This window comes from Macaca mulatta, chromosome 7, assembly GCF_049350105.2.
Source record: "Macaca mulatta isolate MMU2019108-1 chromosome 7, T2T-MMU8v2.0, whole genome shotgun sequence".
Classification (NCBI taxonomy): domain Eukaryota; kingdom Metazoa; phylum Chordata; class Mammalia; order Primates; family Cercopithecidae; genus Macaca; species Macaca mulatta.
The window spans coordinates 124,909,598-124,935,966 of record NC_133412.1 but is presented as its reverse complement, the minus strand read 5'-3'; the positions used below and the strand labels follow the sequence as shown (position 1 = coordinate 124,935,966).

The 26,369-nt window shown below is 36.8% G+C and overlaps 1 protein-coding gene across 24 annotated transcripts in view; it reads right to left on the bottom strand.

The window, feature by feature from the left end:
• Positions 1-26,369, bottom strand: part of FRMD6 (FERM domain containing 6) — a 249,928-nt gene that overhangs the window by 22,942 nt on the left and 200,617 nt on the right. For 11 of the 24 annotated variants that reach the window (XM_077941009.1, XM_077941006.1, XM_077941010.1 and 8 more), the window contains 5 exons: positions 18,166-18,410; positions 8,998-9,088; positions 6,079-6,182; positions 5,004-5,080; positions 2,656-2,842 (listed from right to left, as the gene is read on the bottom strand). In XM_077941009.1, the coding sequence (XP_077797135.1) occupies positions 2,656-2,842; positions 5,004-5,080; positions 6,079-6,182; positions 8,998-9,088; positions 18,166-18,264 (558 nt within the window). In that variant the 5' untranslated portion in view covers positions 18,265-18,410. The remainder of the gene's footprint in view (positions 1-2,655; positions 2,843-5,003; positions 5,081-6,078; positions 6,183-8,997; positions 9,089-18,165; positions 18,411-26,369) is intronic. The other 13 variants (XM_077941024.1, XM_077941022.1, XM_077941020.1 and 10 more) reach the window with 3 other exon arrangements.

The window sequence follows — 26,369 nt, the reverse complement described above, 5'->3', positions numbered from 1 at the left end:
GAAGGCAGGGGACTGGGAGAAATTCTCTAATTTTGGTTCCTGCATAAGAGGCTGATATGAACACTGTTGGAATATTTATGAGAAAACCGTTTCATTCAAACATTCATTGTGATTCACTGTGAGTTAGATTTTCATCAGACAGTACTCTGGGCTTTCAGATGTCAAATATATAGTATCCAGCAGCTGCAGGCTAAGAGAAAGGTGTTGATTAAAGTCTTAGCTGATTCCATAAGGAATACAATAGATGGAAGGACTTATGCAATGTGAGCAGAAGAATCATGCTCAAAATAATCAAAATTTTAAAATTACAGAATTTTTGGTTTTAAAATGTCTTTATATTGATATTTTGTTTCTTCCTATTGAATATTTTACAAAGAATTAAATATGATGAATTAATAGTCAGTTGTCAAGTTCTGCTAAGAACTCAAGTTACAGATTCTTCTTTCCAGGTTCTTTTCACATGGTAATCAGTTAAATCAGTTATTTGTCGACCTTTTTCTCAGGTCAAAAGCACACTGAAAATAGTATTTGTAAGGGCACTAAAGTAGATGGTTTTGGCGATCCCAAGGGTGGGGGAAACTGGTATCTTAGCACACTGGTTGCCCTGGCATACTAACTGGATTTCAGTAATCAATATTCAGTGAGCACCTGATGACAACCAGAGAATGCAAACATGCTACAGACAGCAATAGTTTGACAGACATTGTGATTTCTCTCCAACAAATAAAGCACTGTAAGTCACACAACAAAAAATTACTGAGTACCTCAATATGAAGAGCTGATGAAATTGAAAAGGTTAAGGTTATGCCTATCTTTCAGAATACACTAAGAAACAGTTTATTGGGAGCAAGAAATAAATCATTTTAAAATAAGATGTAAAACACTATACCCAGGTTCTTCTTGAGCACTGGTCACCCAGATGGTCTGCCCAGAAGGAGCAGAGTCTCGGAGGATAAGTAGGAGTTAGCGAGGTGAAACAGACAGGGGCTTCACCGGCTAAAGGAACTGCAAGAAGAAAGACTCGAAGCATGAAACACCACAGTAAGTACGGAGACGTACCAATGGCTGGATGTTGCCACAGCCTAAAGTTCAAGATGCAGGACAACCAGAAAGGAAGCTGGAATGGTTGGCAGGGACTATAATCTGGAGAGTTTCTAGGTTATGCATGGGAGCCTGAGCTTCACTCCACAGGTGACGGAGGAGGCCCTGAAAGTCTAAGTCAGAAGCAAAATCATCTCATCTGCAAGCTGTGGAGTAAAGACCGAAGCAGGGACAAGCTTCTGCAACAGTGCTGCTGAGAACAGGAACCTAGAAACAGTAGGAACTAAGACAGGGAGAGGAGGCAATGGACATTTAGGAAGGCTAATGGCAACAAAAATAGAAGAGAATTGTATTTCTTAAGCTGGGTGATTGGTACTCAAGCACATACATTACAGGATGTTTCAGATGATGGGACAGGACAGGGAGAAGGAATGGTGATAACGCAGAGTTCCGTATGACTCTCATGTACTCAGAGGTAGGAATATGTAGAACTGAGGTGGCAAGAAGATGAATTTGATTTAGGACATCTTGAGTTTGAAGGGCCTATAGGTAAACAGCTACCTTATGGATAAAGGGAAGAGAAACAGATTTGGGACTTGCCTTCACGTAGGTGATCGTTAAAAGCATTAATCTGGATGAGATCTCCCAAGATGCGAGTGGTTAAGTGTCAGGTACAGCAGCAAAATTTAGTGAAAAGAGTCTACTGGATATGTCAATATAAAGCAACTGGTGTCAATATAAAGCAAAAGTAGTATGTATTTAATTTTTTACTTCATTACTATATTGATATAAAACAACCTAACGGGCAGCACCATGAGTGGACTGATGGGGAAAGAAGGCAGATGGAAATGGCTTGAGGAACACTTGTGGGAAGAAAAGAAGCTGAAAAAATCAAATATACACTACCTTTTCAAGACGCTTTACTGAGAAGGCAAGGCAAGAGTAGTAGCTCTTCTTTCTTTCTCGAGGATGGGTGAGTGAGAACCAAACATGTTTTGTATGTCCTCACTGAAGAAGAGTTAGTTTGGGGAGGGGCTAATGATACAGAAGAGAGAGAAAATATAGCATAGACCTGGAGGAAGGATGGGGAGAGAAACAGACAGGGTAGAGTAGACAAAGGGCAGCTGAGACAGTTCACGTTGGAATAACCCACATTTTCTTGCTGAAAGAAGGGGTTAGTTGCTCTCCCAAGAGTGGAGGACATGAAGGCCGGAGCCAGAAGTTGACATACTTGTTCTCTCAGCAAAGGAAAGTGAGGGATAATCTTACTTTTTAAAGAGTTATGTTTTTCTGCCTTCAAAGGGAGAAAATTCTGCCTCAGTAAGAGTAGGCAAGAAGGTCAAGGACATGTCAATGCCAAAAGGAGGCTAGCAAATTCCAAGCTCCACCGTATTATCAGGATGGATGGCAATCCTCTTCCCCATTCACCACAAAAAGACTGAGTACATGAAGACATGATGTGCACCACGTTTTTAAGTGTTAAATATCTGGGCATCACGAAGAATTTGGCCACAGAACATCTGTGTTCCCATTTCTTAAAGAGTATGAGTAGCAACACTACGAACTAGAAATGCCGAAAGAAAACACTCTTTCAAATTTGAAAACAGTGCTTACCCAAGATGGGAAGTAAGCCTCTGGCTCGAAGTATTTTCCATAGTGCTTATTCCTTTTGAAGTTCCCAAGATCAGCCTGCAGGGCAAAGGCTGCCAGCAGGAAGTAGGCCTCCTCTCGGAGCACACACTGAGAATGAAGAACTTGTTTTCTCAGGTGCCAGTAATAATAGTATCTTGCTGCTCTGTCACTAGGAAAATAAGAGAAAACAGAACTCACATTTTCATGGAACAATCCAATGACATGTAAACAGAACCCAAATCCTGCTCTCCATCTGGTGACAGGAGCCCTTCTGTTCCTGCTCCTCCCTCCCACCTCATTGAAAAGGGAGCGGATGTAGCTAACATCTGATAGCTGCCTCACTGAGGTTGCAGGGGGTCAGAACCCCAAGTCACACTATCCAGACAACAAAAGTAACATTTCCTAAGGCTTACAGCATTTGATTCGTTCAGAGAAGAAAAAGTTCTGAATCATTCTACTCTAAAATGGTAACTATTTCACCGAGCAAGTGCTAGAATAGAAGCTAGATATGTGTTATCTGTACTGATGTTGCTACAATGATGCTGCACACGTGACATAAATAAGGAAAAATCTGAGGAGCAATCCTGCTTCAGTGTTTTGCTGTTCTTTTTGTTATTTTTTAACTGAACACACTACAAATACTTTAAGGCCCTTTATAAGTATTTGCATATATACTCTTCTGGAAAAAAATTTGCTTAACAAAGGTGTTCTTTTCCTTTTTTTAAGCTTCTCCAAGAAGAAATGAATGCTTTCCTTAAATCTTCTTTTTGAGGTTTTTTTATTAAGTGAAAGTTACGTCATTGGCATTACATTTTTATAGGCACATGTCATGACCATTATAATACTCCCCACAAAAGGAAATACTAACAGGGCACACTCATTACAATTTGTTGAGATCAGAAATAAATACAGTCACCATTAAATACGTTAAGAAATGTTGACTGGGGAAAACATGGTAAAAGCTCCAAAAAATACTTACTAGCAAATAGGATGCTTTTGTGATCAAAGTAAAAACGTGTGTGTACATATTTTAATGAGCTCATTTGCCTCTACATTATTTCAGGTTAAATGTTTACCTGAGATTCATAGCTGATATCATTAGTAGAAAACACATATGGGTTTATTTAAACTAAGACCATGTTTAAGTAGAAAGAGCTTAAAAATAAAGCATTTATGTAATTTTTCCCCCCTTAGGACAGAGTACTTTTCACAGCACTTCTTTTTATAATGCCAACCACAGATGGTCCGGACTGGTTCAAGCCTGGGAAAAAGGGGCAGAAGTATACGGATACATTAAAACTTAGCCCCAGGGGGTTAACTATTTGTTAAATATATATATTCCTTCTTTCCAGGTCATGCCACACTTACCAGGTAAAATAAATAAAAATTGTATGTAAACTGAGAACATAACTAATAAAGTATCTTAGCCTTTTAAAAAAAATCCTTATGGGCTAATTTTTTTACTTTTTAATTTGCATCTGGCATTGATAAAAATATCAAGAGCTAATTTTACATATAACTCACTAGCTAAATGTATTTTGTTTTCTTTCACATGGAGCTTCTCAAAGTTTAAAAATATATAAGCAAAACAGAGTTCATATTTCTAGTATTTTCTATTGGCCAAGAAATCACCTCTGAAAGTTTCTAGCACTAAATCCTCCTATACAGACTGAGCTTCAGAAATGGTGAATTCTGAATTTATCCTGAGCCTACTACTGTTCATGCACACACCTCCAGAAAAAGAATCAATTACCTGCCCTTGTCAAACTGCACCTAAGATTCTGATAGGATAGCTTCACTGGGCTTAATCTTGGTTTAAAGCTACTGCCAAGAATATAAGCAAGACCCCACACATGAAAAGAAAACAGCATATATAAACACCCATCCACTTTTATAGGAGAGTTCCTGCTTCTGACCCACTCCCACCTTACCACTGGAAAAGAACATAATCTTTTAATCAATCTCCTCACTCTTCACCAAAGTGCTAGTTTCTTCTTGAAATAAGCATATTTTTGGAGACTGATCTGTTTATGAAAACGTGGAGTGGAGAAAATGTGGGCCAATGACACTGTTAATATTTTCATCAATAGTCTAACATTCATTCATTTAACAAGTATTTACTGAATGCCTATTGTATCTCTCTTTTAGGGACTGAGAATATACCAGTGTACAAAAAGATTAAAAAGAAAGAAATTGCTGCTCCTACAGAGTTTATATCCTAACAGGTGTAGACAAAGAATAAACACAAGTAACTTATTTGGTATGTTAGAAAAAGTGATACGGCGGGGGGTTGGGGGGGGAAGGTGGGAAATCTCTCCCTGTCCTCTTACCTGATCAATCTGCCATTTTCCACATAGTACTGCACACGGAAGTGGATGATCATAGGAGGCCCAAATTGGTCGATACCCTAAAAACAAAAGCACACACAAAAATCAAGCTATTTCTAGTTACTTTGAAAATGGGTTTCAAAAGCAACCAAAATACAATTATTATTTGCAAGATACTTTTTAATCACTAATAGGTTTTATTTACTTATAATGAGTGGGGACTTGTAGTAGGTAGACAGTCATCCTATATAGATACCAGGTTCATATAAAATTAGGAAGTTATGAAGCAAAACAGGGCACGCTCTATCTGATTTTCATTCACTGTAATGCCAATGACAACATAAGGGAAGATAAAAATAAATGCCAGTGGAAATTTCTAGCTGAGATCCAGCTCCTCGCTCAGCTCTGTTCCCTGTGGTGACCATTTGCTCCTTATTACAAATGTTCTCTTGTTCCTCTGACATTCCACATAGCAAATTCTAATATGCTGTTTGTTTATTTAGACATTCATGTTCTTTACTTTGTAGCTGGCTTTGCAGTAGCCTTCTAGTTTATTCCAAGACTTCTTAAATACAAATTAGAGGACCTAGGATTACTATTCCTGACTTACTAGGGAGGTTCTGGAAACACGAAGTGAATTCTCTATTAATTTCTCTCATGTAAAGGAAATTAATGTTTGTGAAATAAAGCACCAGCATAATGAATAGACAAAGCATCAAATGCAAGTACAGTAAAAGTAGATTTAAAAATTAGTAATAACTTCTAGAACAGCAATTTTGACACCTAGCATAGCCATAAGAGAAGAGCAAATACTTTTTCCATACTTTTCATTTCAAAGCATTATTCCAAGATTATTAAAGTTATTATCCAACATTATTTAATAGATAATCCAGATTCTATTTATTATTTGCTATAAGCTATTAATACTTGATTAATGTGACACTTTAGAACTTATAATTTTCTTTTCCCATTTTCTACTATATAAAGTATTGCTTACAGTTTTCTTCTAATGTACAACAGCTAAAATAAACATTTTTTTAAAAAATCAAAATAATTTTGCTTATAAATGTAATCTCACCCAAGTGACTTCGTATTGTCGTACCTTGCTGGCCTCTTTCTTCCATTCTTTTGGACAATATTTGTAAAGCTTTTGTGACATCTCCATATACACATGTTCATTATCTGTACATCCAAAAAAAAAAAAAAAAAAAGACCAGATGCTAAAGATTTTTAAAAGAAAAAAATATAGAAAGAAACAAGTTTCTTTTAAAGCCTCAAGATGTGTGAATGTAGTCTGAATTCACATATTAGAAAACCCAAGGAGATAAAAGGTCCTGTGAACTAGACATTAATGAGATACTTGTGAATTATTTTGCTTTTGCAATACAGAACACATACTATTAAAGTATATAATATTTAGAAGAAATCTTAGTTGCCAAATTCTGCTTTTACTTGGTTTCTAGGGTCATTATGACGTATAATCTAACTTCTATCACTGTGGGTGTTAGTCTTAAGAAAACATGCTTTCATTCAGCTCAAAGAAGACTGCTCTCATAGGTACAAAATAATAAAGCATGGCAGAAACACCATCTTAATTGCCATGTAAGAAATTAGAAAACACTGACGATATCAGTTCATTTTCAAGTGAGAAGTCTGACCCACATTTTGTGAAGACTAATCTTTAAGACTATTTCTTGTCTGTGTTCCACACACAGCAAAACACAGCATTACAAAATGATAAGCCCTTACTCACACTGCCTTTTGGATCAGTTTCATGGAAAAGAGAAGAAAAATTTTATGAAAAACAAGTATGAATGCCAAAATATCCCTTCCAGGGGATGATGCTCATAAGGTGAACAGAAAATAGGACTGCTAAAACCTATGTTAAAGTGATCTAAACACGTGAAAAGAAGCTGGTAGAAAACAAACATTTTCATATGTCCCAAAGATAATCTTTTAAAAGAGAAAGATATTTCACAAAAGAAGTCTTTGGCATTCCTATATTGTACAAAGTTTTAAGTCTTTTCTAGATTCCTTTTATTGTATCACGAAGGAGACATCTTCACGGAAAGCTCTGCATAAAAATGTACCTGTTCTGGAAGTGTGTCTCTTTGACTACTCCAAAGATGTGCACACTTTGCTACACTTTGACTCCAAGCTGAATACTGGGATTTGACTGGAAACATGACAGAAGAAAATAGGAAGGGTAAAGTTACTCAGTTATAAATGACATTAAGTTAACCAATATTAAGGAAAGGGTTAGGAAAGAGATCCCAGAGACAAAAAAAGGAATAGCTACTTAAATCCAGTTAATTAGGTCAACTAACACTATCTCCCATCTCATATCACTGATTAAACATGAAATAGACAAGACCAGACAATCTTCCTGTCGAAACTGATTTGTGTTTGGCTTGAGTTCCCATCTAAAGAAGCAACATAATGAATAGAATTAAAACTGTTCACCATAATAGTACATACATATATTTCTAAACTGCCACTATACCTCTGCCACCTACAGTTTGACCAGAGATTTATACCTTAAGAATTCTCAACACACATTAATCCTGCAAAGCCGGTGGAGTAGTAATTTCCATTTGACATGAAAAAACTGACATTGAGGGAACTCAAGTGGCATGTCCAAAGCCACACTGCTAGTTAGTGGTAGAACTGGAATTAGAACCAGGTCAACTGATTCCTGTTCCAATGTTCTTTCACCATACTATTATCTCTTTTTTAAAAAGGACATCTTAAAAATTAGTTTGAAACCTAAGGAAGCTGTAAACTGGTTTTATTGGACTGATTTGTTGAACAACAAGGATTTAGCAGTAGTTGTAGTAAGAAGAATTAACCTTGAGCATGGAATACTAAAAGTTACTTAGAATCTCTAGAGCCTCTTATGGCTCTCAGACTCTTCCCTGAAAGAATGACTGAAGTATGCACTAACGGAAGGATGGAGCTTGGCAACTGTGTTTTATTGTTTTAACTACCACAGGAAGAAACTGAAGAGCAAAGGGCTGATTCACAATGTCCTGATGTGTTGCCTGCTCCATGCTCTTTAGCCTCTCCTAAAAAGGCAACTGAAAACAGTTTACATTTTCGGGGAAAGGGGCCTTGTTTATCAGCTGACCAACTTTATACTGATATACTTTCCAACTTGGCAGGTATAAGCATGTTATTGTATTGACCAGATTTCCAAGACATCTTAAGCCTTTAAATTTACCATATTCAAGTATAAGATAGAATTAAATACACCGCACCAAAAAAAATTCTTCTTGACAAAATGAGCAAAGATACATAGAAGACTAAACTAGAGAAATTTAAAAATATCATTTGAAGGAAGAAAGCTTATAATAAATGGCTTTAGAGAAGTCCCAGAAATTTAACTCTAAGGTATTATGAGAGAAGAAAGCTTATATGAAGTCCTTTACTTAAAAATCTTCTCCTCATAAAGAATATAGAAGAAACTGACCCGATATTTCCAAGTCATATAGTCTGACTGGAAAAAAGAGAAGGGGTAAGAGAGAAAAATAGAAAATAAGATTAAATTAATAATTACTTTGTGATACTATATAGTTAATAGCAAGAGAAAATGAAAAGAGAAGTCAGTTTAAAGTCAAAAATTATAAAACAAATTAAATTACTTTCCTAAGAGTTCAGCTACTCCCTGAATGCAAGGAAACAAAAATCGAGCTTGCTTCATTAAAACATGGAAGAGCAAACACATAGAAGGAATCGAGATTCTTAAAGAGGAATCAATTTTTAAGTTCAGACTATAACAAATACATGCCTAAAATCCTAAATATTGTAAAAAAAAAAATACACAGAAATTGAGATTAAAAACATAAAGACTACATCTACACTAAAAATGAAGATCAGCCCATGGGTATTTTGACAACCACAGTTTTATAACAATATGCCCAATTTAAGTTACAGCTATAAGATGTCATTTCCTCAGGGATAGTTGGCTAAATCCATCAGAGAGGGCTCTAAGACTTACTTTGTATAACACTGAGTCCAAAGAGGTGGCAGTCCTTTAGCCGAAGCAGGTCACAAACCTGGACCAGCAACTGGTGACACAGAATCTTAACCTGCAGGGGGAAAAGGCATGACGTGAAATAACAATTCAACTAAGTCCACCCAGGGAACCACAATCAGGCAATTTAACGCATCGTAAATATACTCCTTGAAAGGACGAGCTGACAGTAGAAAACAACTGCTGCTTTATCCAAATCACTTTCACCTGGGGTTGGGTTGCAGTAATGATGATCACAGTACCCGTTTTTACAACATGGTAATAAAAGACTCACAGATCTTACCATACATGGACAAAGCTCTGAAACCATGGTGCATGATAAATGATAAATGAGTTTCAGAAAGTAAGCAGCATAGCCTACTCACATTACCAAAAATATTTATTTGGCAAGTATCTTTTTTAAAAAAAGTTAATTCATTTGTGTTTTTGACTAATAAAACTGTATATATTTATAGTACACAACATATTTTTTTTTTTTTTTTTTTTTTTTTTGAGACGGAGTCTCGCTCTGTCGCCCAGGCTGGAGTGCAGTGGCCGGATCTCAGCTCACTGCAAGCTCCGCCTCCCGAGTTCATGCCATTCTCCTGCCTCAGCCTCCTGAGTAGCTGGGACTACAGGTGCCCGCCACCTCGCCCGGCTAGTTTTTTTGTATTTTTTAGTAGAGACGGGGTTTCACCGTGTTAGTCAGGATGGTCTCGATCTCCTGACCTCGTGATCCACCCGTCTCGGCCTCCCAAAGTGCTGGGATTACAGGCTTGAGCCACCGCGCCCGGCCACAACATAATGTTTTGATACATGTATATACTGTGGAATGAATAAGTCAGACTAACATGCATCATGTCACATATGTATCATTTTTTGTGGTGAGAACACTTACAATTCATTCTTAGCAATTTTCAAGTATACATCATCACTAACTACAGTCACCATGTTGTATAATAAATCTCTCGAACTTATTCCTCCTAACTGAAATACTGTATTTTTTTACTAATATATCCCCAGTCCCCCTACCTCCTCAGTCTTAGGTAACCATCATTCTATTTTCTGCTTCCCTGAGTCAGACTTTTTTAGATTATGCAGGGTTTGTCTTTCTGTGCCTGGCTTATTTCATTAAACCTAACATTCTCCAGGTTCATCTGTTATTGCAAATGATATGATTTCCCTCTTTTTAAAGGCTGAATTGTGTCCCATTGTGTATATGTGCCACATTTTCTTTATCCATTTATCCACTGGTGCACACTTAGGTTGATTCTGTACCTTGACTGTTATGAATAATACTGCAATATACATGGGAGTGCAGATGTCTCTTTGACATAATGATTTCATCTCCTTTGGGTACACACCCAGGAATGGGGTTCCTGGATGATATGGTAGTACTATGTTTAACATTTTGAGGAACCCCCATAGTGCTTTCCATAATGACTTTACTAATTTACGTTCCCAGCAACAGTGTACAAGGGTTCCCTTTTCTCCACATCCTTGTCAACACTTGTTATCTTTTGTCTTTTTGATAATAGCCATTCTAACAGCCATGTCACATTTCCCTGCTATTTAGTGATACTGAGCATTTTTTCATATTCCTATTGGTCATGTGTGTATCTCCTTTTGAGGAACGTCTACTCGGGGCAACAAGTATCTTTTCAAGGAAAGCTTTCCTCCTAATAGTCTACCCCAAAAACTCATCTACTGTACAATGAGTTGGTCTAGACATTTTTTTTTTTTTTAAAGACAGAGTCTCAACCAACTAATTTTTTTTTTTTTTGGTAGAGACAAGGTCTCTCACTATGTTGCCTGGGCCGGTCTTAAACTCCTGACCTTAAGCAATCCTCCCATCTTGGCCTCCCAAAGTGCTGGGATTACAGGGATGAGACACCACATGCCCAGCCTGCCTAGCTTTTATCACTGTTATTGTCTAATATATTTTCAGTGCCTAAACCAGATTCCTTTTCTGAGTCTTAGTATAATTCAATCATAAAACTATATTAATTTGGAACTCTGGAAGTAAGTTATTCTGACAAGTCAAAAGTTAATTGATAGTCTTTAAAACATACAATTTTCTTTATCAATATTATTATAAATAATAATTATAACATAATTATATAATTATTGTATATCAATTATATAATTATTATATATCAATAATAATCATACCAATATTATATCAAATAATTATTATTACAAATAATTATCTCATAATAATGCTTTCTCAAATGTTTAAAGAGGTATTATGGGGGACAGTAATTCTGCTGATTCTATCTTGTTGACTTCAGAATTATCAAGGTTTATTAGAGTTTGGATAGACTTTAAGAAACCACCCAGGTCAATTTATTTATTCTATAGGAGCAGAAAATAAAACTCAGAAAGCTTAAAGTCATATCACTAATAGTGGCAAAGGCAGCAACTCACAGCTTATTTGTGTATTAAAATACTTTAATTATTAAATATATGTATTAAAATATTGTAACATGAAAGTTTAGCATTTTACCTATACACATTACATATGGCATCTCCCCTTTTATTAGTACTATTTGCTTTCAAATCCTTTTTTCAATAATGATGACAATGGGTTTAAGTTATTATAAATTCTAAAAATTAACTCTGAATTAATGACTCCTTATCATATCTTAATATGAAACTCAGATTAGGAAAATAAAGACATGCCAAGATCCCTTGAAATTTGAAAGTCAAACAATTCAGAACTGGTGATAATTCCAATTGTAGTAAGAAGAATGGGTTTACTGCTCTTTTCCACATTCATTATTAAATAGCAACCAACCTAAAGTATCTTACCCACTGGAAAGAGCAGAAGATATTTAAGGCCAAAGTAGCATCAAGTGAGCTGCTTGGAAGTACCAGGAACTCATGCAGGGGCAGTGTCTTATTTTACATTCAGGATATGTAGTAGGCACTCATTAAATGCTTGATGAATGAAAGCCAGGAATCTGATTCCCTGTGGGCTCCTCCTCACCTTCATTCTGTTCCATGAGTAGAGATCAAGACCATTCCCCGAATTACTGAGCAAACCATTTTATAAATATGCCACTCGGCATTTTAGGAAAACTATATAAATGCAAACCCATGCTCCGACGCCACTGGAGAACACATTTGCCAATGGGAAATCATTATCATTCTCTCTGTGTACAGCTAGCATGAATCACCTGACATCCTAGATTTCTGTCCTACAGAAGTCCTATGTCATTTCCAACATTCACTTTAAAAGGTCTCTGGATTTTGAGTTCCATATCATCATAATTCTGCTTTACAAATAGGCTTAAGCAATGATAAAGAAGAGGAGAACACATCAAATGTCATAAAATTCTGAAGTTGAACTATATACTACAAATTTGTGAATTAAAATGTCATGTTGTTTACAACACCTTTAATCCTTAGTTTGACTGTATTTAAAAATGTTAGGTACAAAGCAGCTAAGATAAAATGCAATGAGAAGTTAAAATTCCAAACCACAAACTAAATGTATAGGAAATAAACTGTTTTAACCTTGTGTGACTGCAGACCAAATAACGTTACATATTTCCTCCATGCAGCCCATACATTTATTATTCTTCTGCTAGTAAATCAAGTATTTGGAGCCTACTGGTAAAGCTCTTTAACAAATATCAAGTAAGCAATGCTCTTATTCAAAAACTATAATTAAATAAGGCCATGGCTCTGAAGTCTTGCCTGCTGTGAAAACAAGCTTGAGTTTTCTGTATTTCCATATTGAGTCTTTAAGGCTACATTTTAGCTGACTGGGAAATTTCTCAAGTTCTTTAATCTTCAGGGGCAATGGGAATGTTAAAAAGTGCTATATAGTATGAGGTATTAAGAATAAGAATTAAAGCTTTATTCTAAAAATATACTCTATATGGACTTTTTTTTTTTCCTTGACACAAGGTCTCACTCTGTTGCCCAACCTGGAGTGCAGTGGCACGACCACGGGACATTGCAGTCTCAATCTCTCAGACTAAGGGGATCCTGCCACCTCTGCCTTCCAAGTAGCTAGGACCACAGGCAGTGCCACCATGCCTGGCTAATTTTTAACTTTTATGTAGAGACTGGGGTCTCACTATGTTGTCCAGCCTGGTTTCAATCTCCTAAGCTCAAATGATTCTCCTGCCTCATCCTCCCAAAATGCTGGGATTACAGGTGTTAGCCACCTCACCCAGCCTCTGTATGGACTTTTAAATTAAAACAGCATGTGATCCTAAATGTTAAAGGTTTGTTATTGTGCAAGAATGTTTAAAATATACTCTAGAAAAAAAGAATTGTTGGCTGGGCGCGGTGACTCATGCCTGTAATCCCAGCACTTTGGGAGGCCGAGGGGGGTGGATCACAAGGTCAGGAGATCGAGACCATCCTGGCTAACATGGCGAAACCACGTCTCTACTAAAAATACAAAAAAAATTAGTAGGGCATGGTGGCAGGCACCTGTAGTTCCAGCTACGTTGGAGGCTGAGGCAGGAGAATGGCGTGAACCCAGGAGGCAGAGCTTGCAGTGAGCTGAGATTGCACCACTACACTCTAGCCTGGACGACAGAGCGAGACTCCATCTCAAAAAAAAAAAAAAAAGAATTGTTTTGTCTTAGTGAAGACATATAAGCTCGTGGCCACAATTCATATCAATCAAATCTTTATGGCTCCTACATTTACAATGGTTTTACTTCCAAAATTGTCCCAAGTTTCCATATTTGCCTGATGATTAAAATAATTTAAAATAGCTTCTATTAATGCAACTCACAGGGAATTCAGAATGACCAAAACACTAAATTCATTCCATATGCAAAAAGGCAACTTTCTATCAACCACACCTGTCAGGGAACGAACTTTTATGGCTAAAAATACATAGAGAGAAATTATGAAAAAAATTAGTTAATAAAATCGTTCTCGCTACAGTTAATTTATTACACTCAAACTCTATACACATTGACTGCTATTTTCTGAACACAAAGATAACACTTTGTAAAAAGCGAGGCAGCCATGAAATGTTTTTCTGGTAGTGGAGAAGCCTCCATCCTACTTAATCTAGTCCCTTCTTTGGTCCAACCGCTTACTAGAGAGGAGTTTGGGCATATCAAGAGTCTACATGCCTGTGTCCTACCTTAGACCTGCCCTGAAATAAGAACTCTTACAGGCCTACATGGGATTCAGACTCTTCATCTTGGTTTATTAACAGAGTACATTAATGAAAACAGTTCCAGGAAATAAAAACAAGTAAATTGATACTCAAGGGCTCACTTACTGAGTAATTCACATATGCCAGGCGCTTCACTAAGTACTTCATGCACGTGACATCTTTAAATCCTTGCAATGTCCCTGTGCATAGGGTAAGATTATCCCTACTTCACAGATGAGGAAACCAAAGAAACAAAACAAAACAACTAGAAAATTTGCCCCAGATTGCAAAGTTGTGGAGCAGGGATTTCAATACAGGTCCCTGTGACTCTAAAACCCACCTTAATAGTGATATATGACCTCACAGTCCATGATCATAGTCCTAACCATCTCAGAGAGATTATCATACTAACATTGTAAAAGAGGAGAGTTGAAAAAGTATAATTTATCTCTGCCTAGGTATTAAAATGACAATAGCAGCTATTACATATGCATCAGAAATTATGCTGAGTGTTAATCCTAAATTCTCACAATCACCCTGCAGCATACGTATTACTCTCATTTTAAAGGTGAAATGTTGAGGCTGAAAGAGGTATAATTAACTTTCCCAAAGTCATTCAGATATGAGATTTGAATTCAGGTCTGTGTGTTTTAAGTATATCCATGTGTTTTCACTTTCATACTACTCCTCAATTATTCTATAAAGGGAAGACAGAAATGAAGCGAATACAAAGTCAGTACCCACTACATACCAGGTACTGGGCAAGTTGCTTTTACAAGTGAAAAAAGTGAGTAAGCTTAATCAACTTGTCCAAAGGTCACAAATCTAGTGAACTGCAGAGTCAAAATATGAATAGTCTTTTTCTTAGCAACGATGACAATTATATTATTATTGCTAACAACAACCAACATTTACTTTGCACTTACTACATCACGTACTGTTCTAAGAGCTGGGCCAGGGACATGTGCCAAAAACACAGTCAAGTAACCAGAATTCCAAAGAGTGAAAGAAACTAGGTGATGCTGGCACGTAGATCTTTGCCTGTTTCACTCAAATTTTAGAGTATCTATAGCATCTATTTAGGGGATCTTATTAAATGCAGATCCTTGCGTCCTACCTCAGACTCACTACATTAGCATTTCTCTCATCCAAGTACTAACCAGGCCCGCCTCTGCTTAGCTTTTGAGATCACATGAGATCAGGCAACATTTGGTGTGGTATGGCCATAGACTACACAATCTGAATATTACTTAGCTGCCCCAAATAATTCTGATGTACGTTCAAGTTTCAAAACTGCTGATCCATAGGAACAAATGAACTGGCTATCTTCCCGTTTGTTCTCTATAACTATCTTCCTCAGCTGAGATTTTAGTGTAAATTAATTTCTTTGTAAATTATAGTCAGCTTTCAGTATTCTTTACTAAGTCAGATTAGCCTTCCCTTCATTAAATGTGGTTAGTAAGGTGTTCCACACCTGCTTGTGTGTGTACACACACATGCACATACACACACATATTGCACCAGGTGAAAAGACAAATGAAAGTGAGAGAAGTTTCTTAAGTGCTTATGCTATATGTCCTAGAATATGTATATTTTTAAAATTTAGTGGATATCTTTTATATAACTGTATAAAAAGTAAAACAAAATATTCACATATGTAAGTAGGATTAGATTATAACTTATTTTGCTAGTGCCCACACTGAAAAAAGAGATATATTGTCGATATTTATTCAATTTAAAAAACCAAATGCTGTCAGAATAATAGCCCACCACTTCACACATCCAAAAACAATTTCAGTTACCCTGAGCAGCAATGTAGCTAATCATTGGAAATTCTGCCCAAAAGATGACAAAGTTCATCCAATAGGCAGGCCTGTTGGATCCTCAGACAACCCCTATAAGTAAAATGAGGATATAGCAGTAAATTAAGAAATGGTGTTGATTGTCAGAATAAAGCTAAAATGACTATGGTAATAAGCAGAAACTTTTCTTAGCTAAACTTTTTAATGAAATTATTTAAATATCATATATATTTCAGCATAATATCTGCAAATATTCTTTTATATAGCAATTCGATTTAAAATATAGTAACATGGCGAGGCACAATGGCTCACGCCTGTAATCCTAGCACTTTGGGAGGCCGAGGCGGATGGATCACTTGAGGTCAAGAGTTCGAGACCAGCCTGGCCAACATGGTGAAACCCCGTCTCTACTAAAATTACAAAAATTAGCCAGGCGTGGTGGCAGGCACCTGTAGTCCCAGCTACTCGGGAGGCTGAGGCAGGAGAATCACTTGAACCTGGAAGGCAGAGACTGCACTGCAGGCTGGACAACAGAGAGAGACTCTGTCTCAAAAAAAAAAAAAAAAAAAATCAAAATCAAAATCAAAATAAATAAAAATATAGTAACATATAGGAAAGAAAACTAATTCAAGTCATGCACTAAGGCAATTTTTCCTCTAATTCCATCAGAATACAATCTATGAAAGAAAGAGTATGAAAGTTGATAACACAGAGAGGGGCTGAAAAATGTTAGGCATGACATTGATTACCAGAAAATTGTTTGGCAGTCTCTACCAAAGCTAAACATAGTGTAACCTATGATTCACAAATACTCTTCAGTAGAAACCGAGAAATATTTCTACATGTGCATACACATAACATGTTCATAACAGTTTTACAATAGCCAAAAACTTAAAACAATCTAATATCTATCCATCAACAGTAGATTAATAGATTGGGTCTAATCGTACAATGGAATATCACGCAACAACGGAAAAGTAGTAATTATTGTCACATGGATTCACATGAATAAATTTCACAGGCCAAATGTTGAGTAAAAGAACTCAGAAGTGAATATATCACATAACTTCAGCTTCATGAAGTTCAGAAACAAGCAAAACTTTGGTGACAGAGATCAGAATAGTTTTTACCCTTTAGGTGAAGGATATTGACTAGGAGGGGTCACAAAGGATCTTTCTAGGGTGCTGGCAATGTTTTATATCTCAAACAGGTGATGGTTACATGGATGTACACAATTGTAAAAATTCATTGAGCTGCACACATAAGGTTTCTATACTTTGCAGTATGTAAATTATAACTCAATTTTTTTTAAGTTAAAAAAAATCATATTCCTCAATGTTCAGGTTATCTAAGCAAGTTGACTATGACTCACAAACCATAAGCAACAGCTTAGTGCTCAAATGTTCAGCCTACGCACCTAGTCCTGGAAACTGGCTAGACTTCGGCTACTCTTAAAATAAAATCAAGATGCATATTAAAAAGCTATCTAAGGCCAGACATGGTGGCTCACGCCTGTAATCCCAGCACTTTGGGAGGCTGAGGCGGATCACCTGAGGTCAGGAGTTCGAGACCAGCCTGGCCAACATGGTGAAACCCCGTCTCTACTAAAATTACAAAAATTAGCCGGGCATGGTGGTGAGTGCCTGTAACCTCAGCTACTCGGGAGGCTGAGGCGGGAGAATCACTTGAACCCAGGAGATGGAGGTTGCAGTGAACCGAGATCACGCCAACACACTCCAGCCTGGGTGACAGAGTGAGACTCTGTCTCAAAAAAAACCTATCTAGGTTGGTACAAAAGTAACCGTAGTCTTTGATATCACTTTCAATGGCGAAAGCCACAATTACTTTTGCACCAACCTAACAGCAATGATTACCATTTCATGTGTGCGGGTGACAACTCTAAGCATTTAAGACACAAATTCATATACTTCAATAGAAGTTATATTTTGATCAAAAGTTTAAAAAGAGCAAATGTTTGTTTTTCATTATAGTAACTACAGTCCTCTAATTCTAACCCAGGTGAGAGAATATTGAAGGCACCTGCACACAAGCCAGAAAGCTAAGTGAATGTATGTATGGACAATTTGACAACTCAATTCTGCCACACTATTACTGCCCTAATTTTGTAATGATTTCACCCTTAATCAAGTCATAAGTTAAATGTGGTCACTGGTGAAAACATAATATTCAGACATTTCTAAAACTCGATATACTCACATTTATGATAATGTTCAGAGATTCATCGTTGGGAAGGAAAATGCACACGCTGCGGCGGTCTTGCATGACTCTGTTGTTATGGAAATTCAATTTGTTCATTGTGTTTTGGGCTCTCTGGTGGTCAGGGCTGGGCTCTGGGTCCTTGGCAATTCCTCAGGTTCCCAGCACTCCAAAGCCAAGCTCGCCTCCTCATCACACGCCCTGCAGGAGAAGCATCATGGTGTTCGACTACGTGGGTTTCATAGCTGTGAAAAAGCCAAAGGGGAGACTCCTGAAGAAAGGCGGTGAAGACTGTGAAAAGCAGGTTGGGAAGATGAACACAGCACTACTACTCCTGTGGGCACAGAGACAGCATGTCTCCAGCCAGCACCACCTTGTTTAATACATGGGAACTCACTGAAATTCATTCTGTATTTTGCCCACAAAGTTTTAAAGCTTTCATCCACAGTCAACAATTAAACTTATAACCAATGAGAGCCTCACACATTCAAGGATGTACTAAGCACTACAGGCCTCACAGAAACAGAGATCCTGTCTTGGAGGAATTTTCCATTCCACATGGGAGATAAAGGGTTTTGAACATGAAATGACAAAAACAATAGCAATAAGAAAATTCTCTTTCTCTTTCATTACTATCAAACTCAAATAAATGTCTTGGCTCTTACATTACATTCATTCTTCAACCATTGTGGTCTGGCCTCCACTTCCTTCACTTCACCAACATGGTTCTGCCAAAGGAAGCCCGTGATCTCTAGGCCATCACTTTAATTGATCTCTCTACGACATTTATCCTGGTTGTTAAGCCCTCCTTACAACATTCTTCTTCGTTTTTATGGCTCTGTCTCTCCTGCTTCTTTAATCTGATAATGCAAACTTGATTTTTCCATTTATTATTTCATAAACCAATTAATACACAGATAAAACAAGACTGTGTGTATCAAACCATGTTTGTATAGAAAAGAGGGATGGATTTTGGATGCCTCTCATATCTAATTAGTTCTATTAAACATATTGTATTGTTTAACTTATCAGATTTTTGATATAATTTTGTTTGCAAGTAACAGAAATTTTATCTCCAATTTTCAGTAATTACACCCATTATTTCTGTTTTATGTCTCATTGCATTGGTGAGACCTTGCAGAATAATTTTAAAACAGTAGTGGATGTTTTCTACCTTTAATGGGTATGTCTAGTATTTCATATATTGTTGCTAATAGAACACTATTCAACCAAAACATGTCAAGACTAGCTGTCTCTCAAACCATTAGTATTTATATTATTCCTTTCCAGCTACATTTGTAGGATGTAAAAGACTATTTCTAGGAATATGGAACTGTTTTACTAGGTGGAAAGTATATATAACCATACAATTTTCATAGAAAACGCATTAATACTCACATAAATCAAAGCATAAATGAAATAGAATCTTGGCCAATTTGCTTAAGGTTAAATGTATAACTCTTATCAGCAGGAGGGGAAAGAATATATTCTTAGATAGTTGGCACATTGATAAAATATACTCTAGCATTCTTTTTAAAGAATAAATAAAACATCATCCACAAGGTAATTACTCGAAACTAAAACAAACGGTAATCATATATATGGTACTTCATTATTAGGAAGGTGGCTAAAAGCCCAATTAGAAGTATTCTGCTTTTCTTAAAGAATAATTGTTTCATGTTAGGTTATAGCCAGTACATCACCTCGTGGGGGGTCATCGGAGGCCTGTGCTATCGTTCTCACTAGGATGGATGGTTAATCCATGTGTTGTTCTAGGACCACAAACTACGCCCCAATCTACTCATCCATCTAGGGAAAAATGCATGCTTTTATGTCAACAATTCCAAAGCATCAGTTGGAGGACCAGCATTGGCTGCATCAGAATCACCTGGGTGTTTGTAATAAATACAGAATCCTGAGCAGGTATTCCAGCATTTCTATTCATACAGAATTTCCAGGGTCAGGGCCAGGTATTTCTGATGTGTAGCAACAGATGGAAACCACTTTAGCAGAAGGAAGGCACTGAGTAGAGGGTTGAATATAATACATTGGAAAAATATCTTAAGGATAAAGAATTGGGAAAAAGTAATATATGTGAATATCACATCATTATAATAGGAAAAACAAGGTCCTCAACATTGTCAAAGGTATAAATTCCTACAACAGGTCAAATTCGTGTGCTCAAAACATTTTCCTGAAAAATGTTACTAGGCGGTATAGGGATACGTAGGTTTGCAAAATACTGTACCCTATATATGTCCTCTCTTAGAAATTCAGAAAGTGTTAAAGGCTCTGAGAAGTCCTGCAGGCAACTTCTTATATTTAATGCATTGTTTCTCAAACTTACATAAGCACACAATACTTTTCCCCCAAGGCATATCTATTGAGGTCCTACAGAACAATATTCTTAGGCATACCATTGAGAGATACAATTCTAAAATTATTTCATCAAATATTATATTTCATGGCAAAATTTTCCCCATATAATGATATATTCTAATACGTAGTCTTCCTTTTTGCAATATAAATCTTTACAAGAAGAAATTACAAGCTTTGATTGAATGCATCTTAAATTCAAACCCTTAAATAATATTCATCCCAGTATAATTCTTCTTATTTAAATCTATACTTCAAATTGAGTTAGTCCTATAATTTTTCACTTCTAATTAAACCAATTACAGCAGGGTATGTCTACTGACCTACTTTCCAGAATTAAAAAATAAACTAGGAAAAAATATCTTCTGAGCTGTGGGATGTTTCCAGAGCTTCATTAAAATAACTTGAAATTTTCATTTGGGTACAATTTTTGCTTCTTTTATGGTTCAAATATGCAGCACAAAAGATGACTGGAAGAGGATTATTGAAGCAAATTTAATAAAAGCAGAGTCTACATGAAGCAGCGCTGCTTCACTGCTACTCTTTCTGCTTTGAGGATGGCAAACTAGAAAAGCGCTTAAAGAGAGAGATTAAGTTTTTACTTTACCCAAGACAGCATTAAAGCTGATTAAAAGGCTCCACTGAAATGGTAAAATGGCCATATCTCTAATATGTGCCAGTATAAAACTTTTAATCTAAAATTGGGCAGTCCTGGGGAAAAGAATTAAATTTATACCAATTTGAATTCTAGAAGTCAACCTCATGGCAGCCATTGGCTACTTATTCTGTGTCCTACACTAAATCTCAACTCAGTCCCAGGAGGACACATTTCCTACTACTACAGAGCAACCCTTTTCTGCCCAATGATCTTAGGATCAATTATCTATGAAGAGTAGACCATGTGGTAGTAACATATTTGCCAGGGAACAAAAAAAAAAAAAATCAGTTTTAATAATGATCAAATTCCACCCACCTCTTTATTTATTAATACCCAACTTACAAAAACAATACGTTAAGCTATACAATTTCCCCCTGGAACTTTAAGCGCACATTATTATAAGTTCCTTGTTTCCTGATAAGTCCCAATGGTTACAAAATTACTCAGTTTCTTTTAAGAATCAGGAAGCCACCACCACCCATGGGCATTCAATACTGATTGTCATTTTTAACAAATTCTGGGAAAAAAACTTTAAAACTGGGTCACTACCCCTAAAAGGATGCAGTTTAGTTATAATGTATCAATACTGATTTGTTAGTTGTGACAAATATACCATAATCACGTAAGATGTTAGCAACAGGGGAAACTGGGTGCCTGTGTGGTACACAGAAACTCTCTATACCACCTTTGCAACTGTTTTCTAAATCTAAAACTGTGGCAATTTTTTTTTAAATTTTAAAATTAAAAGTAGGTCACCAGAAATTTCCTACCCACATAACACAGTCTCATTTTGAACGTAGGCAAAGCAGGATTCTCAATTCTAGGACTGTCTCTCTAAAAAAGTAAAAAGCTGGTAATTTGATAAGATGACTGTAAGCGAAGCATGACTAAGTAGGCATGTATCAACAGTCAATATGGTATCTTTATCACCTAACAAAAACAAGGCAAAAATTTATCTTAGAAAACTTGTATTGCAGAGAATCCTATCTTCCAATTTAATCATCACACATTCATATAGCTCGTGTTACACACACAGTACGGTAATATTTATTTGCTGAAAAGCAGAATACAAAAGTATTACATATTCCCCCTCCACCTATGAGTTCACCATCTAGTTAAGGACATATCACTGCCAAGAAGATTAAAATGATAGTACTGTTCCTGATTTCTAAGAGCACACATACTCTGATGGTCAACTCTCATGCCAACCTCAAAGGAAGATATAATGGATAACAGTATTAAGTATACAAATACTGTGCTATGAATACTGTAGCTAAGATCATTCTGGAATAAACAGTGTATCATTTTTAATGTATAGTGTCCTATCCCAAAAGCAGTATCAAAATGTCTTTAGTAAAATGAGTAGTTTTTGTTCATTCTTTCATTCAACACCTACTGTCTGCCAAATGTTGCTGTATGTGCCGAGTACACTAACAAAAATATCCTGCTCTAATAGAAACAGCCAATAAGCACATGATGTAGATGGTGATATGTACTATGAAGAAAAATAAGCCCAGAGTAGATGATAGAGTTGATGGAGATACGTTTGTGGTGTGGATGCTATTTCATGTAGGGTAATCAAGGGAAGCATCTCTAATGAGTCAATATTTAAGGAAACATCTAAATGAAGAAAGAGATGTAATTTCCTTCCGTCCATCCATCCATCCATCCATGCATCCATCCATCCATCCATCCTAGGCAAGAGTTTTCCATGCCAAGACTCACTTATTGTTCAGAAGAGGCAAAATAATAGTGCTAATGATAGCTAGCATTTACTACAAACTTACTACGTTCCAGGCACCGTTAAGTACTTATGGTATGTTAAAGAAACCTGCGAATTCACTTGCATGCTTCCCATTCACAGGTGGGATCTATTTCCCCTCTCCCTGGATCTGGACTGGCCCTGAGACTAACTCCTGCTCAGTAAGAAGTTTTTCCTTGTGGATAATCTATTTGTGCAATACTCCTTGTAAGTACTCCTCAGTTGTCTGTCTCCTCTACTTAGCTCTTCTCAGAGGAGGGTCACTTCACTAGCTACACATTTTGCTCAATCTTCAATGACAGGCACACAGTATATGCTCATTAAATGTCAGCTGTTTGTTTTACTATACATGAAGATTCTACTGAATGGTTTTTTAAACTCGCCACTACTGATGTTTTGGGCCAAATATTATTTTTAGTGGGGGGCTGTCCTGCACATTGTAGCATGTTCAGCGGCAGCCCTGGCCTTTACTCACTAGCTGCCAGGAGCCCCTCTCCCATCAGTTGTAACAATCCCAAATGCCCTCAGACATTCCCGAATGTTCCCTGGGGGCAAAATTACCCATGGTTGAGAACTAGTGCTCTACACGTTTCCATATAGAGACACTACGGGCTACTTTTTACCACCCAGCTGTTTTTTTATTTAATAATACAATTCTTACTAAATACATATTTTCCAACTAAAGATCAGCAACTGAGCGCCAAACTCAGAAATCTGGCTTGAACTTTAAAGACAAAATTTTCAACCTCTTGAATGTGTGTGGCCTCCGGCTTTGGAATAGCTTTGAAGTTTAACTTCTTAAAACTTAAATATTTAGTGCAGTATACAGCCGAACTTCTCACACAAACACACTTTCATAATTCCCACCTGCTTGTTCCTGAAGAGTTCTTTATTTTGATAACAGTACCTGAAAATATAAAACCTACCCGGAAACAACTGACACCTAATTTTTAATTTGCCCGCATACTCTGTATTATGAGGGTTTTTTTTGAGGGTTTTTTTTTAAGGGTCAGTTATTTGTTTAAAAAAAAAAACAAAACAAAACATTTACGAGCCACAGATTTACTTTTCTCACTTAAGGTGAGAAGTAAATTGAACACTCTCTGCTTCATGGCCTGTTTTACAGTTACTGTTTTACCTATAAAGTAGTTGACATCTATCAACCATTTGGAGCCAAATACTCTGGAAAGAACATCAGATTCTCTGTTTCTGTCTCTTTCCCACTTCCAACCATTGCTCTGGTGGACAAATGAGGCACTGTGGAAAGGCTAAGATCGCCTTTGATATGGCTTAACCTCATGTTTAGAGACAATACAAACAGACTACCGAGTAAGAAGATAGATTTAAGGGTGAAAGAACCCTTTCTCAATCAGTCAAATCTGGATCTTAATCTGGATTCCACAACACCTGCTGTGTGACCTTCGGTAAGTTACCTGATTTCTAAATCTGATTCTTCATCTGTAAAATCTGTAGTACTGGCCTCCTAAGATCATTGGAAGGGTTAAATTAGATAATGGATATTAGCTATCAGGTTATTTGGGTGGGAAAGATTGTTCATTAAAATAAGAGTCAAAGCCAGGCACACTGACTCACATCTGTAATCCCAGCACCTTGGGAGGCCAAGGCAGGAAAATTTCTTGAGGTTAGGAGTTTGAGATCAGTCTGGGAAACACAGCAAGGCCCCGTTTCTACTAAAAAAATTTTTTTAAAAATAGGTGAGTATGGTGGCACATGCCTGTAGTCCTAGCTACTCAGGAGGCTGAGGCAGGAGGATCACCTGAGCCCAGGAGATCGAGGCTGCAATGAACAACGACTGTGACACAGCACTCCAGCCTGCGCAAGAGCAAGGAACAAGGCTCTGTCTCAAAAAACAAAAAAATAAAAATAAAAACCAGTCGTGAGTTGCCAGGTCATGAGAAGGAATATCTACAACTGGTTAACAAAAATATACTCATATAGAGATCTAGACCTCAGAGCCAGATGTAGCAAATGAGCTAAACTTTAGGAAGTCTACTTTTGGGTAGAGAAGTTAAGCTAGTGTTGGTTGTAAATAGGAAAGTGGCATTATATTAGGTGGTTACTCCTTTGAAATTGTATGTACTGAAAGACAGTGCGTATGGGTGTATGGGTCGAAATGTGTGCTGGCTGACCAAAGAATGGAAGGTAGAGGACACCTGTTTTAGTCTGCTTGGCACCATCTTCCCAGTGGGGCTATTGATCACAATGTGTTGTCCCCACCCTGGCTGATGGGGGTGATGTAGGAGAGGGATGTAACTCTGAGCTGGCCAAACAGGGTTCATTCTCCAACCACAGTGCTTGGTCTACATGGTGAACATGTAACCCAAGCAAAACCAGAATTCCTCCATGAAATTTGTGATATAAACGCTGGGAAGGAGAGAGCTGCTTTTCTTTTTGTATTGCTATTTGCGAAAATAGTATGAGCGTGCAGTTGCTGGCAATCATCTTTGATGCCACATGGTAAGAAATCTCCTGAGAAGGATATCGTCACAGAGGAAAGACAAGCTCAGAAAGAATCCTGATCGCATCATTTGAACTGCTGCATCTAGCAGTCTGAAGCCAGAAACCATCCACAGAAATTCTCATATAGTGAGCCAGCAAGTTATCTTAAGCCAATTCTGCCACTTGCAACTGAGTAAGTCCTCTCTAATACAGACCATCCAAACAAGAAGCTGACTGAGTGCCTGATACATTCATTCATTAATTCACTGTTTACTACCTCTGGCTATGCCAACATTGGTATTTACTTAAAAACAAACAAACAAACAAATAAAAAGTCGCTCTAAGTTTTAAAGTTTCTCTCCAATCCAAAAACAGGAGAATAGTTACTATTCACCATAAGCAGAGAAGACCAAGAAGATGGGGGATAAAATCTGAGTAGCTGAAAAATTTAGGTGCTTGGGTTAAAATAATAGTAAATTATTATTTCACCCAATAATCCCACTTATAGGGAATATATAAGAAGAAAATAATTCAAAATAAATCACTAACACAGTAAATAATTCATGGAAATAATGCAAAATTCATTTAAGGCAAACAAAGCATATTGAGCAATTAATTCATAACAATAATTTTCGGCAACAAAGGAATATCTCATCTTGAATACTAATGTGTGGGTGAATAGTCCTCTTATTAAAGACCACAATGTGTTTTACAGAATCATGCTGAATATGCTTTTATTGTATTGTACATTTGTAACAAATTAGAGTAGCTGTAAAAAAAAATGCTTTTACTGCAAACAAAATAACTGGAAAGCATGGTTGATACGTAATTTGAAAACTGATCAGTTAACAGTGTACTCATAGCAATTTTAGTAAAAACAGCTTTAATTTCAAGCATATTTTATAAATGTGGTAAGGGGGAAATCATTAAGCTAATTACCATATGCAA